Source organism: Heloderma suspectum, chromosome 1 (assembly GCF_057233095.1).
Source record: "Heloderma suspectum isolate Gila_16-S chromosome 1, 16-S_ref, whole genome shotgun sequence".
In the NCBI taxonomy this organism is placed as follows: domain Eukaryota; kingdom Metazoa; phylum Chordata; class Lepidosauria; order Squamata; family Helodermatidae; genus Heloderma; species Heloderma suspectum.
The window spans coordinates 340,203,962-340,218,713 of NC_139458.1; the positions used below are offsets into that span (position 1 = coordinate 340,203,962).

General features: G+C 41.2%; 1 protein-coding gene across 2 annotated transcripts; it reads right to left on the reverse strand.

Annotated features, from left to right (window-relative positions):
* Window positions 1-411: 411 nt before the first annotated feature.
* On the reverse strand, window positions 412-13,634 carry LOC146359584 (p53 apoptosis effector related to PMP-22-like). Of its 2 annotated transcripts, XR_014786709.1 has the most exons (4): window positions 13,321-13,634; window positions 6,599-6,742; window positions 1,563-3,870; window positions 412-1,494 (listed from the first exon to the last, which is right to left on the reverse strand). XR_014786709.1 is itself a non-coding variant. In XM_084827662.1 (3 exons), exons 1-3 carry the CDS (start codon window positions 13,532-13,534, stop codon window positions 3,647-3,649), a joined length of 582 nt encoding a protein of 193 aa, XP_084683788.1. In that variant the 5' UTR covers window positions 13,535-13,634; the 3' UTR covers window positions 412-3,646. The 2 variants fall into 2 exon arrangements, 1 of the variants encoding a protein (XP_084683788.1); XM_084827662.1 differs by having other exon boundaries at window positions 412-3,870.
* Window positions 13,635-14,752: the final 1,118 nt, after the last annotated feature.

Consider the following 14,752-nt stretch of genomic DNA (forward strand, 5'->3'; position numbering starts at 1 on the left):
GCAGATCTCCTCCACAGCCATAGGCAGACACAGAGAAGATCTGATTGTGGATTTTCCCCCCACGCTCCCCCTGCCACTTGTCTTACAAGGGAGAAGGAGAGGCCAGGATCTGGAAGATCCTAAATTCCCTTCATCACCCATCCCTCCCACCAAGAGGTAAGTCAGCAAGATGAGCCAAGAGTCATCTAGCTGTAAATGTAAGGAAAAGGCGGAATGGGAGGCGTTTTCACTTCCATCCTCCTGTTGTCTTCTTTGGCTTCTCCCATCCCGGCAGGGCATAGGATAGACAGAGGACTCAGATCTCTGTCTATCAAGCGGCAATCTCTAAAGATTGCATCCAGAATATGTTTCTTCCACCCTTCTCCTGCAATAACAGGTATACACGTAGTTTCTGAATAAAGCACTCCCATTTGAATGTATAAAAAATGTTTATTTAACTGAAGTTCATACAATGTTTTAAACATCCCATCAGTTAGTAATTCCTGTATTCTTAACTGCTTGCTCTTAAACATCTGAATGTAAGCCATTAAGCAAGGGACCCATCATTCTGTACCAAAATATCAAATTACATGGCCTAAAAATATCCCAAACATTTTTCTTTTAGAAGCATTTTGTAGAATGTAAAACTTTTATTCCCGCTGGGAGTGTTCACTGAGGAAAGAAGATTGGGGCTCTTAAAATAGAAGGTGGAAATAATGGTTTGTAAGGGGGAAGTAATGGTTGTAGGAACTGAGGGGTACAAAGTGGAGGATATATAAATAATACATCACAGCTTATGGCAAGTGGAAGATAGCCTCCACTCCCTAACATTTCCTGTGTGTGAGTCTTATTATGAAAAGCCATAGGAATTTCCAACTATAAGAGGTGTGCTCATTTCCAACCCACCATTCACTTAACTGTTTTTGCAAGGCAAGTGTTCTAGATGGTGTGTGTGTGCGTGTGTGTAATCTTCAACAGAATTTCCCCCAGAGAGTTAGTCTTTAATCATTTACCAAAAAGATCAAGATCTTAAGAGCTGATTTAAACATCCATTTAAGTATGTAGCTGCCAGCAGGAAAAGCCTATAAGAGCGGTTCCCTGAGAACCGACCTCCACCCCCTCCTGCACTGCCTCATAGGCAGCGTGGAACGGCCCCACACTCGGAAGAGGAGTGGGGAGTTGGAAAAAACAGGGCGTTCCTGGGGGGTTGTTGAGGCAGGGAAGTCAGAAATGCTGGTACAACACATCCTCTGTGTCATCCGGCTGCCATTTCCTGTGCTCTGAGGTCCCACATCTAGACAGACGATTTCGGCTGTCTAGCCGTAAATGCAGGGCAGCTGAAGCGTGGACGGGACGATCCCCTCGGCACTTCTCCTGCCCTGCATTGGATAGGTGGTCGCCTCCGAGTTCGGAGGCAGCCGCCTACCCAGACAGGATTGCGCTTACTGCTGTTTCAGCCTATGCCAAGCCACTAGTACAGGGGTGACCATCTTGTGACCCTCCAGATATTTTGGCCTACAAGCTCCACCATCCCTCACCCTTGGTGATTTTGGCTAGGACTGATGAGAGTTGTAGGCCAAAACATCTGGGGGGGGGCGCAAGTTGCCTGTCCCTGCACTAATATTTGCATGAACATCTATGGGCTGATATGAACTTGGATTCCTCTTTTGGGATGCCTCCACTAACTCAAACTTACGGTGGTATTGTGGTGGTCTAGAGTCTGGATTTAGTCTTTGGAGGTGCATGCTGCTGGCTTATCGTGGACTGAAGCAGCTCAAAATTAGCAGGAGCTGGACTTTCTCTGGACCTTTCACATGCCAACATGATTGTGTAGATTTTTAAAAGTGAGGTTGACAGGCTTCTGTATGGGTTTGCCAGAAAATGATCTTCTGTGAACTATCAAATTAGCCATGCTAATTCCTACTCTCCTTGTTGAGATTTCTTTCCTCTACAAAAGTTTCTTCCATTTACATTTTTTCTCTATTATAAGTGTAATCCTATGCATGTTTACCCAGAAGTAAGTCCCATTCAGTTCAGTGAGGCTTGCCTCTGGATAAGTGGGTATAGGTTTTCAGACTTTGAAAAACTACTAAGTTTTGATAAGTACAAACATTTACAAATCACAACAGATATTTCAAACTTTTGAAAAAAATGTTATGTTCTTGTTTTGTGTGTTGCTATCTCATGTGGTCCAACTGTTTTAATATACAATTAAGTTACATGGTATACAGTATGTTTTACACAATGCTGGATTGTGACCTAACTTTTTCTATAATGCAACTTTTAATTTCTAATAAATCCAACACATTTAAAACTATTGAAATCAATGCAGATTTCCATGAGGAATTTATCAACCTTTATTAATCAAGTAATATAACAGTGGATCAATTCTTTTAGACAATGAGAATTATAAACACACAAAATAGCTACTTGTGAGAGTATAAGGGAACAATCCTATGCATTTTAGACAGAAAAACCCCACAACTCCCAGAATTTTCCAGTCAACTATGCTGGCTGGGGAGATGCTGGGAGTTGTAGGATATCTTTCTGTCTAAACACGCGTAGGACTGCACCCTAAATTGCAATATACAAGATTTCCGCAAATACAAAAAAACTCTATACAAAGATATAAAACAATAGCATTTGACATACTAAGCTCTTCTAAGTAACACATTTTAATTCAAATAATGGTAATAAGTGTAGATTTTGTATGCTAAAATATTTTAATGTAAATTAAAATATACACATATTCCAATCAAGGTTTCTAATCATGATAATTTTGTTAATGATATATTCAAAGTGGTGTTTCTTAAATGCTGTCTATTAGTACTTATAGCATTTAAATTCAGCATGCTTTGAAAACCTAAAATTTAAAATTTCTCAGTTGTGAAAAATACTAAATACATTACAGTGTTTGGAAATATATTGACAATTTGGAGGGATTTGTGTACTGAATTCATTACCACGACCTGCCAATACATGTTATACCTGCACTTACAAAATGCTGGAAGCCTCATACTTGGAATTGACTGTACAGTAAGCAGTAACTAGTTGAGTGTAGTAGTCATTTTGGCTGCAGTCCCCCAAGAATTGCTCTACTTTAAGTCCAACTGATGCTAATAGGATTTGAGAAGGAAACAGTGCTTAGACGTTTGCATGTTGAATGTACAGATATTTATTTTGTGCTTTTCCAGAAGTGTTCTCATATACATTGCTTTGTTCTAACTGGTTTTAGTTTTTATAAAAGCCACTTCAGAGCAATATTATTGGATAAGGATCCTGAACTACAGACCTAAAAACAAATTTAAGAGGTGCATTGGTCTTATGCTGTAAAAAGTATTAAAAATATTATTCTTGTTTTATTTACTCAATAAAACATCAGCATATAGGAACAAACTATGCCAATACCTTTGTTTCCTATGTAAGCAAAAGTTATTAAGGGAAGCCCATATTTAACTATCAAAATACAGAATGCAATTTCTTCTGTGTAATACTACTGCCAGATCTGAAAATGGGTATAGGTCTAAAAAGAAACTGTGGAATTTTGTGGCTTTATTAGTAGAACAAAACTAGTAATTCAGATGGCAATATAAGTATTGATTTTTCCCATAGAGCAGAAACAATATTGCTTTATTCCCTCAAAACAATATTTTCTACTAACTCTGCATCACACATGTTCCATGCCACCATTATACATGTAGGGTTTTATGTTACCCAGAACTTCATCTTCCCAGTTGGGAAGGCAGCAGAAAAAGAACGCACAGCCTATTACAATAACAGTGCTTGCCCAACCAAAGCCATAGGCCCAACTGAACATGTTACTTCCTGTCAATCGAATGTCTTCGGTGAACATCACTGGATAGATGACCAAGCCTAAAATCTGGAAAGCAGCTGAATGCAAACAGAGAGAAGAAAAACAATTAGGGGTTAAATTAACAACATTTTCTCCTGCACAGGCATTTGGAGCAATGCTCATGTTTAATGAATAACTCCTACAATTACCCATTGATTTGGCACACCAACAAGGATATTCTGGAGTCATCAACAATATATTCCAAGAGCAGATTATGTAGTGGGTTTTCAGCTCAGTATTTGGTTTGCATATCAGTCTCTATTAGCTTTTCCTCACTAGAAATTAAGGGCAGTATCCTATGCTACAGTGCACTAGGCGGAACTACTGCTAGCCCAACAGGAAGCCAACAGTTCCTGAAACAAGCAGAAACACTCATTTCTGGAACAGGGCAGTGGAGTTCTCAGAAGGGAGCTCTGCTGATTTGTTCTGTTCTAGAAATGAGCATTTCTGCTAATTTCTGGGGTTACTTTAGGAACTGATAGTTCCTGTTGAGCTAGTGGTGGGTCCGGCCAGTGCAACTCATCTAGGAGAGCTGCAGTGGCAGTATAGGATACCATACATAATACCAATAATTACTTTAAACAATTTTATGTACACACACGAGTTACACTCTTTAACCCCATAATCTCCTCGTGTGATATGCAACCATTATGTCCTCTTTCAGGTGAAGAACTGGACTAGATTTTTGGAATTGCAATTAAATACATATTGAAGTAGTCTGCATAGAAAGGTAGAACTTGTCCTGGGCAAGGCAGAGTGAGTTATTAGAAAAGCAAACTCTATGGATTACTTCAGAAGATGCAACACGTCTTAGGGTGAGAATGAAGCTGAGGGAGGTTGGGATTAGCCTTCTTCCTCCAAGTTAGAGAAAGTCTACTCCTGGGTGTAACTGCTGCCAGATAAAAACACAAACAACAGCACTCTGTTGTGTCTTTGCCCTGGGCCCTATGATTTGGGTACAAAAAAGCAGGAACAAGGATGGACAGTCAACTCCTGTGGCATGGGTACAATCTAAGAGGGTGAACTGACTTCAGTCTTGTGTGATCTACTTTTTTTAGTAGAATCTCACTGCATTATAAATTTACAAAGTAACAGTGCACACTCAGGAGCTCTCTTAAAGCAAACTAATCTGTGCATCCTGAGTAGGGATGTCGGAGAAATCCGCAATGGAACCAAATGAGTTTGGATTTTCATGAATCCTACCTGCAGGTTCTGCATTGGACCAGTGTTCCTTCTGCCAGGGGGATTCTGCAGACTTCCGGACTGCTTTTTGAACTTCCCCAAATTTTGTGCAAATTTTGTCAGAGCAAAACACACAAAATTTAAAAAATCTGGCCAAAAATGCTCATTTCCCCCATAGGCTAAAGCGTGAAAATGCGCATTGGTGGGGGGGGGGGAATTTGTGCATTTTTGCTCGTGCGGATTTGTGCAAATGCACATTTGCATGAAAGCAAATTTGCACAGATTTGGAGAACAAAAATCTGATTCTGTCGATGAGCGGACGATGGAATGAAAGGCACCTTGCAATCTGCGAAACACAGACACAATCTGTACATCCCTAATCCTGAGCACTCACCTTTGCTTAAGAACCTAAGTACTCACCTTTGTTAGATCAGATCAAGTTCCACAGCCAGCTCCAGGTTTGAGGGGCCCCTGAGCAATGTGCCCTCTAATGGACCACATCTGCTTTTAGTGGGCCCTGGTGGGCTTATTTGGCGATGGCAGGGATCAATTCCAAGAATCCTTTGGAGCCTAGGTCTTGTTGCCATTTTAATTTCCCACAATGGCCCCTCATAGCTTTGCTCTGTAGCACTGCGGGACATTCAAATGGTGACCAGACCCAGTCACATAGCGTTGCTCGGAGTACGGGGCTAGAAAAAAAATTCAATGCTGGGCTCCAGCATTAGTGGCATCAGTGATGGGTCTCATCAAGGTGGTGTGGCACTGGCAGCCACTCAAGGATGCCAGGTGCCAACAACAGCCCTGCACTGGTCCAGCACTCTTTGCAAGAATTCTACAGCAAAAGAGTCATCAGAAACCGGCCAGTGGTTCACCAGTGGACTGTGGTCTTCCTTCTGCCCACCCCTGATCTAGCCAAGGGACAGAAATGAGCATAGCGAAGCACACGGCAATGGGAAGCATCTAGTTAGGCAGCCACTATGTTTTGCATACAGTCACGTTTGCTGCAATTAGTTTTATACTCTGTGTGAGTTTGCAGGGAACCAGTTACACGTATTACTTCTACTGCTACCTCTGCAGCTGTAGCAGCTTCAAAAATGCCCACTGCAGTCCCAGGCAATGCAGCATACCAAACACATGTAGCAATTTTTCACATAGTCCTTTCCTTTACCAATAGATAGTCCAGAGAGATCTTTTAGAGGAAATGGCAGCCAGTTTGCAAATATGAACAAGCCTAGAAAGACACACATGCAGCAATTTGCCAGCGACTTCTTAACATGCAAAATGATCATCATGAGTTCTATGGGTCAGCATCTCAGACTAGTAGAGATTGTAAGACAAATTTAAACTAAAGGCTGATGGAAATTCAGTAGCTTTAAAAAAAAAAAAAAGTGAGTATGTATGTGCGCTGTTACAAATCTCAGGTATACATTCTTAATTATGATCATCTTGACTACTTCTGGATTAAAACAAGTTAGTTAATTTTTGAAATGAGAATATAATCTTCTGTAGGGCAACAGTTTGGAAAGGAAGGAAACATTTTGGGAAAGTGACAATAAAATCAGTCTGTTTTAGTTGCAGACTCACCAGCAACGAAGAGCAAGCCTCCAATTCCTCGAACAAAGTTAAACCGTAGTATTTCAATGGAAAATGCTATAACTGCTAGGCAAAAACAGATACAGATGATGACAAAGCCAACAAGGTATGTAGCAGCAGCAGCCTTGCCCCAACCTTTGAAGAAGAAGAAAAAGAAGGGGAGGGAGAAGAGGGGAAAAATTATATACAGTTAGGCACTGATATATATCATATCTTTTTTTGATCTCTTTCTTCTTTATTAAGACCCTGTCCTTAAAAGCATATAGAGATGCTTTAAACTTCTAGGAAGATGTTGAATATAGCTCCAGAAGAAGACAGCTCAGAACAGACCGCATAAAATGATTTTTTAAATATTGTTATTAAGCATCGAGATGCTGCTTCTCTTGACCCCACTCAACTGTCTAGGTGCATCTGGCGATGCATTTGAGGATATGCATCTGTGTCCAGGACCAAAATCTCTTACACCAACTAGATTTGGGCCAGGATATTCTGCTGAACTAAAGAACTGGGCACACAGTACTGTCAGCCCCATTGATACATCTAACAGGGCTGTAGACCCAGACAGTGGAATGTCGGGACTTCTCCTGATCAGATATTTCATGCCCTTTCCTTGGGTTTCCAGATTTCATAAGCACAAGACCCAAGTCTCTAGATAAAGAAAAATGTGCAGGCCAGACACTATTCTACCCAATAGAATAGGATAAAAACCTGTTCTGGGCTTCCACTATTTCAGCCAATAACTGCAAAATCACTTGTTCAAATGCTATTCACATGTAACTTATTTACTTTTTGCTATTTTGCACAACCTTACAATGGCCCTACTATCATAGCTCACACCCACCCCACCCCGGGAGTCTGGTCTTGCTTGTCATGTAAAGATGTTCATAGCAACCAGATGCTCAGTTCTGGACTGGCAGTTTCTCAGAATGGATTTGTTCTCCTGAAGATGGGAGCAGAGTGTGCTTGCCTTGTAGAATGGCAGCAGACAAGATGGAGAGACCTCATATTGGCTCAGTTGACTGAAATGACTTCCCTCCTACACTGCCAGCTCCTGAGAACCTAAGAGTCCGAGAGCCTAACTACATGCTATGTTAAATATGTAGTGTGTGGATGATCCTTCTATTTTTACCTTCAAGTAAGTGCATGGGACCCTGATCCAGACTGGGACCAGTATGCTCAGTTAGGGAAAGTTTAAACCTTCCCTCCTGCCCACACAGGTGCTAAAAAGAGGGGGGAACCCTCAATACTATGGCACCAGTGCTATACAAGCACATCGTAGAGTGGTACAGCAGGACCACTCAGCTTCTTCGGAAATGACACTAGCACAGGGAGAGGATTGTGTTGGTCACTAATGTCAGAAACACTAGTAAGCAGGTGCTCACAACTTTGTGCAACCACAAGCAATCCAAGCTGCAATGGCCATTCTAACTGGGAGGAAAAGTCTCAGGAGCAACTTGTTACAGTTAACTATGCTTGCTAGAAAAAACAATGAACTATACAGTGATTGCACAATTAAAGCATCATCTAGGAAGGTCTTATGAACCAGTGTATACATAATACTCCCACTCCCTAAACCATGGCCAACAGTAACCAGACTCCATAACCAAGATTTTAACCAAGGTTTAACACAGCTTTTAAAATCCTGGTTCGCATTAGCCTGGCACAACAAACTTTCTTCCCCCAACTTGAATGGAGAAACGGGATGGGGGAGAAGCTATGTTACCCTTTCTCCTCTGACCATATTTCCCTTCAAAATTACCCTGCCCCAGTTGCTTGGAAAAAAATGTATTTTTCATAAGGGGAGGTAATTGAGAGGGGGAAACAGCCAGAGGGGAATAGAGCACTGTCTTTCACTCATCATGCCCCCTCCCCCAACACCGCTTCAATAAAACTCAGTTTCCTAGGGCTGATTTTCATTACGAAACAATTTTAAGAAGACACACATGATGCCATGTTACGTCTAATTTGGTTCTCAGACAAATCTGAATCAAGAAGTTGGCAGTTTAGAAAACATTCCAAGCAGAGGATTCCCTTCCCCATCCATATTAAAGGTGTGGTTCTTTCTCCTACTCTCTGCAACATTCATACTTAACAAGTACTAACTTGAAAAAGAATCAGAAGCCAATGATGGTTTGCATTAACGAATAATCTTTCTTGAAAGCTTTACGTTAGCTTGCTTATCATCGGGACGGGTGGAGTAACAGTAGAGTATGAGTTATGTACAGCTTTTAAGTAGAACCCGTTTTTACACCACCAACATTGTGTGCAGTGACTAATCGTTTGTTTCACACTACGTTCATTACCACATTTTAGAAACAAAACCTGTTCAAAATTGATGGCAAGTAATGTTAGTCTGGAAATCCTGAGGTTCTGTGGCAGTCGTACAGACCAACTGGTTTATTGTGACAAATCAATCTTAGCTAGGCCACTTGATGTGATTAGTTTGCAAGTAGCAAACTACTAAGGATCTACACAGATTTAACTCAAATCCAGTTCCCAACAGAAATTGCCCTTCTTTGGAAAGAAATATCTCTAAAACTAAGCCAATGTCCTCCATACATAATAAAGGTGCTGTGAAGCAAGGCAAATGTAGAATAGCTTCCCCGTTTCACAGCAACATACCTATCACATTTCAAGCATCCTCCATACATACAGACAGGAATTCCCCCATGCGGATTCTGTCTACATGGAGTAGCTTGCAAATATCTTCCAGTCCTCACCTTTTGCTTCCACCTTCCTGAGTTGTCAGCTATATCCCAGGGACTCGTCTGCGTATGTCATCTTCAAGTGTCAAAATTCAGCCCCTAGAGGTCTAGCCAGCCCCAACTACCCCATCAGCTCTCCTTCCCTGATTCCACAAGGTGCAAAATGGAAATTATTCCCTATGAAATATTGTTATCTTATGGACATCAGGGGTGAACCTTGCAATAAGTTTAAGATTCCCTTATGATACGGTCTAGTTTAGAAAGTAAAAAGTTGTGTTTCTTTTATGCTAGCTGTCCATGTTTCCCCCTCTTCCATTGTATCTCCATCCCTAATCTTAATAAAACTTAATTTGGAATGTAGGTTTGCACAAGTCCCTTGACATCCCAAAGAGTAACTCTCCCCACAAGCCTGGCTGATGGTTTATGCTACTTGATGGACCTAGAGCGCTTCCAAACAAGGCTTTTATGGTGCCACTGCCCACAGATTTTTACAGGGGGCCCAGGTGTTGTCATCTTGAACTCATAACCCTCCTGTATTTTCCCACCGCTCCTTCCATCTTTTCTCTAACTGCAGAAAGTCTGCTAAGAAAACGATGGAATAGCTGCACAGTGCCTTTTCACTGGTAGTGCTAGCCTAGGAGCTTTCCAGCTGGAAGTATCCTTAAGAGAACAGAAGGGTGGATGAGCAAAAGGCTACCTTACAGTAACAAGGAGCTGCTCTTGGCCTGGACTGAAATTAATCTACAATGTTTGCAGTTCTTCCTGCCCAAGAGTTAGGGTTAATTGGGAAGTGGTAGCAAAAGAAATGGGAAAGCCTAGGTTGGCTGTGGCATGACAGTAGCTGGACTTCTTCACAGATGCCTTTAAAAACATATATACTACAATGACTCTTTCCAAAAGAGCAACTATTGTTCAGTATCCTCTATAGTAAAATAGTAATTTTCCTATTAAAAAGTTTTAACCCAGCTCAGTTCTTTAAAATGAATGAAAACTGTCTCAGGATATGATTACAGACAAATTACTGAAGTAAATTATAAAACAGATAAACCCTCATTACTGAATATAATTGCAACTTAAAGATAAATGAGGCTCTCATACAAGTAAGATGCTGCAATAAAGTTTGCAGTAGCCTCCATGCCCAGCTAGGCTGTGGGGCACACTCTAGAATTAAAATGCAGCAGTGATCAAAAACCTTTGCAACAAAACAGTACAATGCAAAGAGTCATCTATGTTTACTAAAATCTCTTGCTTCTCTAGACTATCCTTTATTTTATTTACAACAAGTGCTGATGCATAGATTTAATAGCCAAATATCTACCCTGAACACATGAAGAGGGCTTTTGAGAGATGCACAGTTTTGCAAAGGAAGGGATCTTTGATCTCTGGATCAAAGCCATTGTGTTTTTGCCTAGCCTTACTTATTTCCAGAGGCAGGAAATTTGAGCCCCACAGAAAGTGTTAATCACCTCTTTGGGAAGGGGTGAGAATAAGGGGACACCTGGACTCATTCTTATGTGCTTATTATTATCTTATTATGAGCAGTGACTCACAGCACAGAAGTATATACTGCCATATAAGAATTTATGCCAAAATAAACATGTTAGGGGGCTTTCAGATGGAGGGCTCTTAGAACTAGCAATCAAAAGGCATTGCACAGCTATTCCATCTTTCCTTACTTAATTTTTTTCTAGTAAGAAAAAAGACAGAAGAAGTGGTGGGAAATACAAGAGGACTACAAACTGAAGACAACGACATCTAGAACCCCTGTAAAATTCCATGAACGAGGCAGCGCATTTACACAATAAAAGCCTCGTCTGGAAGCACCCCTAGTCTTTAAGATGCCACAAGATTATTCCTTGTTTTTCCCCCATATAAAGGTTCAGGCCTTCCCTATTCTCCTCCCCCACAACAACAATTTTCAGTGGGTATAAGGAAGAACTGTGTATAGATCCTGTTTGAGGGACCAGAATGTAATCAATAAGGCTCTTCAGAAGTATATGTAGTTTGTGGAAAGGTTCGAAACCCTGCTTCTGATTGCTCATTAAACAATCTTGTATTAAATTAGGCATTTAAGATTTCCATACACCTTAAGAAATAAAAAGTTTTTAAAATACCTCATTTTTTTATGGAGGAGTGCAGAGACATTTGCAAGGGATAGCATGGGATTTAAGCCCCAACATTACAGCCAATTTTTAAAATACTTAACTGCGTATTTCATCTCCAGTTTGACTTTTTAAAGTTAGAGGGGGGTAATCATTAATGTCCAATCCGAAACAGATAAGAATTATATTTTAAATGACGTACTGAGTAGCATTAAGATTTCTCTCTTCCTAAATACCCAAGTACTCTCTGTTATTATGTTAGCTCTCCAGACACAGTGTGGCCCAAAGAACTAACATATCACACAAAGGCTGATACAGTCTACATTAAAACATATTTTTTGTTTGCCCTAAATGTAAGCATGCTAAACATTGCAATTCTTCCCCTTGTGGTCACAATTCAAAAATCCACAAGAGCTCTACACCCACCTGTGGGATTCTTCATGTGAATTGCACAGTAGCCCAACCTTACATGGCCAGCCACAGTGGAAATTTACAAGATTTTTAAAAGCAACTTGTGAAATGGTATGGGAGTCTGGTGTTCAAAAAAGAAAGGAAGAAGTCTCCACAAGGTATACACATGGCCTCAGTCACTAATAAAGTAGCTCTCTGGATTGGGCCTATGTATACAGATTGCTGGCATGTACTACATTTATAGCCAATGCTAAAGCTTGCCTTCTATTTTTACATATTCAACTGACAGCACACACCTTGACTTCCCTGAATGCTGGATTCTACTTTTTTCTGAACACTTTTAGCATGATCAGTGTACATTGTACAGAGTCCAAGTATGACACTCTAGATATTTTAGTGACCGGGAGGAGTAAGATAGTATGTGCAACAAAAATGTGCACATTTAGAATCTCTTAATGAGAAACTGCCTGGAAATTGCACTAGAAAACATATACCAAAAATCATACTACAAAAATTATTTAGCAGCCTCAGGCACTTCGAAGCTCTTCTTCCGTCATACAGCTATCACTGTCATGCCATGTACCTTTGTGCATTTAAAACGCTGGTGGACATGTCTGCTCAAAATAAAAAAGTTCCATGGGGTAAAGGGAGTGGCAGCCAACAGTCTAATCCAGGCCCTTTGAAGCAAAAGGGATTACTAGCCTAAATGAATCATGTTCTCCTCTATTGTTGTTGCAGCAAAGTTCTCAGTACACATCAGAACGCTTAATTGAGCAATCAGAAAGCAAAGGCCTTACTGTTTAATTATTATCCTTGCCTCTTCCACTGTCTCACTCTCTCTCTCTGTGGCTTTGTTATGTTTGCCTCTTCCTCACCACCCAGCTCCTGCTGCCTTTCCTCTGCCTTTTAATGCCGGCCAAGTCTGATATCTGTCTTTTCTGAATAATTCATTATCTGGGCTCAATGGATCACAAACTTTCTTTTACAGTTCTGGGCAATGATAGTTTTTGCCAATAGCAGTTTTTTAGCTAACGCCCACAAATAGGTAAATGCTTCCCACAACTCGAGGCCTAGGCTCAGACCATACATAGACCTTCCTCAGTTCTAAAAGCGTACAGTATTCAATATTAGCGAGTGTGACCTTTGGACAATATGTCGCGTACTCAAATCCATTTCAGCACCAATTAACCCACTTTAGGACGCAACCCTATGCTTGTTTAGACAGGAAAAAAAGTCCTACAACTCCCAGCATGCCCCAGGCCTGGGGCACGCTGGGAGTTGTAGGACTTTTTTCCCTGTTTAAACATGCATAGGGTTGTGCCCTTAATTATGTTTTTCGCACACAAGCAGAACGTGGAACTCCTGCTTACATATGATGGGTTCACTCTAATCCACATTAATATCTCTGAGGTCAGAAATTGGGACTGATTAATTTAGACTTCAGAGTCTGGCGCTAGAAACCAAACATGGACACCCACCAATTGCAAATACTTACTGTAGTCCATAAGAGAATTGCACATCCAGTTGTAGTCATTGGGATTTTCCTTGTAGCAGTCCCACCACAGCGATGCTTTGCGCACGTACGGTTCTTCAGCCGACTCCAACCATCCCCTGCCAGCCAATGCAATTATGCCCAGGATGATGGCTAAGCCCAGGAGAAGGGGCAGAAGCCATCGGCACCTCCAGCAGGCCAAAACACACCGGACCATTCTGTGCAGACAACCTTCAGGAGAAGATGGGCGAACAAGCCCGAGAGAGACAGACGGGGTTTTCTTCAAGGAGGCTTCCTTAGGCTGTGCTTGTGCGTGTGAGAGGCGAGTGAGGGAGCTCCCTGCTTTTTAATCAGCAGAAAAGCTCCGGGGGAGGGGAGCGCCCCACCTAGATTCCAGTCGCTGAGAACACTGCAGTGGCAGCAGTAACCTGTTGAGCCGGAGAGAAACTGGCTGGTAAACAAACCTGGATTCCAAGTACACTCCCAGGCTGTTAACCCTTTCCTAGCAAACACTGTAGCTGTGTCTGCTACTGAGGTTACAGCAGTGCTACGTTCCTCTTAATGGAAAGAGAGTAAAGCTCACTGCAACAACAACAAAGTGCTGTATTTCGTACAAAGACAGCCCAGGCCTGGAAGTAACTCTTCCTGAATAGGCCACAGTCCAGCACACCCTTACTTGGAAGTAAACCCCCTTGAAATCAATGGTATATTGCTTTGGAGGAAATGCAGTTAAGAGAAAGTTGCATATCATCTGGTTTACTTGTGTGTCATTTCACTTTTTTCCCCACCTGGCATGTGAATGATTTTAAATGTTGATTCTGTTCTCTGTTTTTACATCATGATTTTTCTCCTGTTTTTAATTTATTTATTATGATATTTATTTATTATGGTATTGTTTAATATGTTTTAATTGGTATGTTGCCTTGAGAATTCTTTTTAGGCCAAAGGTCAACTCATAAATAATATTATAAATATATTATTCCCATATTCTTCTTTATTTGAATGATAGATGTTTCTTGAGTAGAGAGCAGTGTTGGTCTTTTTGGCCAAGTCCCTGGGGAACCTTTCCTGTAGCTTCCTTATGAGCTGAGCTGGAAATGTACATTGTGATATACTGATGTGAACGTGTAAAAGTTGAAGAGAAACAGTACACAGCACAATCTGTGCATCTCCCAGACAGAACCAGAGCAACGGTCCCCTTCCCCTGGCCTTTATAAAATCTCCCAGACAGATTTCTGAAATCCCCCCATCTTTCATACATTCCTAGCCCATGTAGTCATCTATTCCATGCAGCCTGTCTGTGTGCCCTGCTCTTTAAAAGCCTTGGGGCTCAGCAACCCTGAACCAGAACCCATCTCAAATGTGCTTGATATTCAAAAGCTTCACTTCTTTGTCAGATATGAAGACAAACTGGTTTCAAACCTTTGTTCAGGGC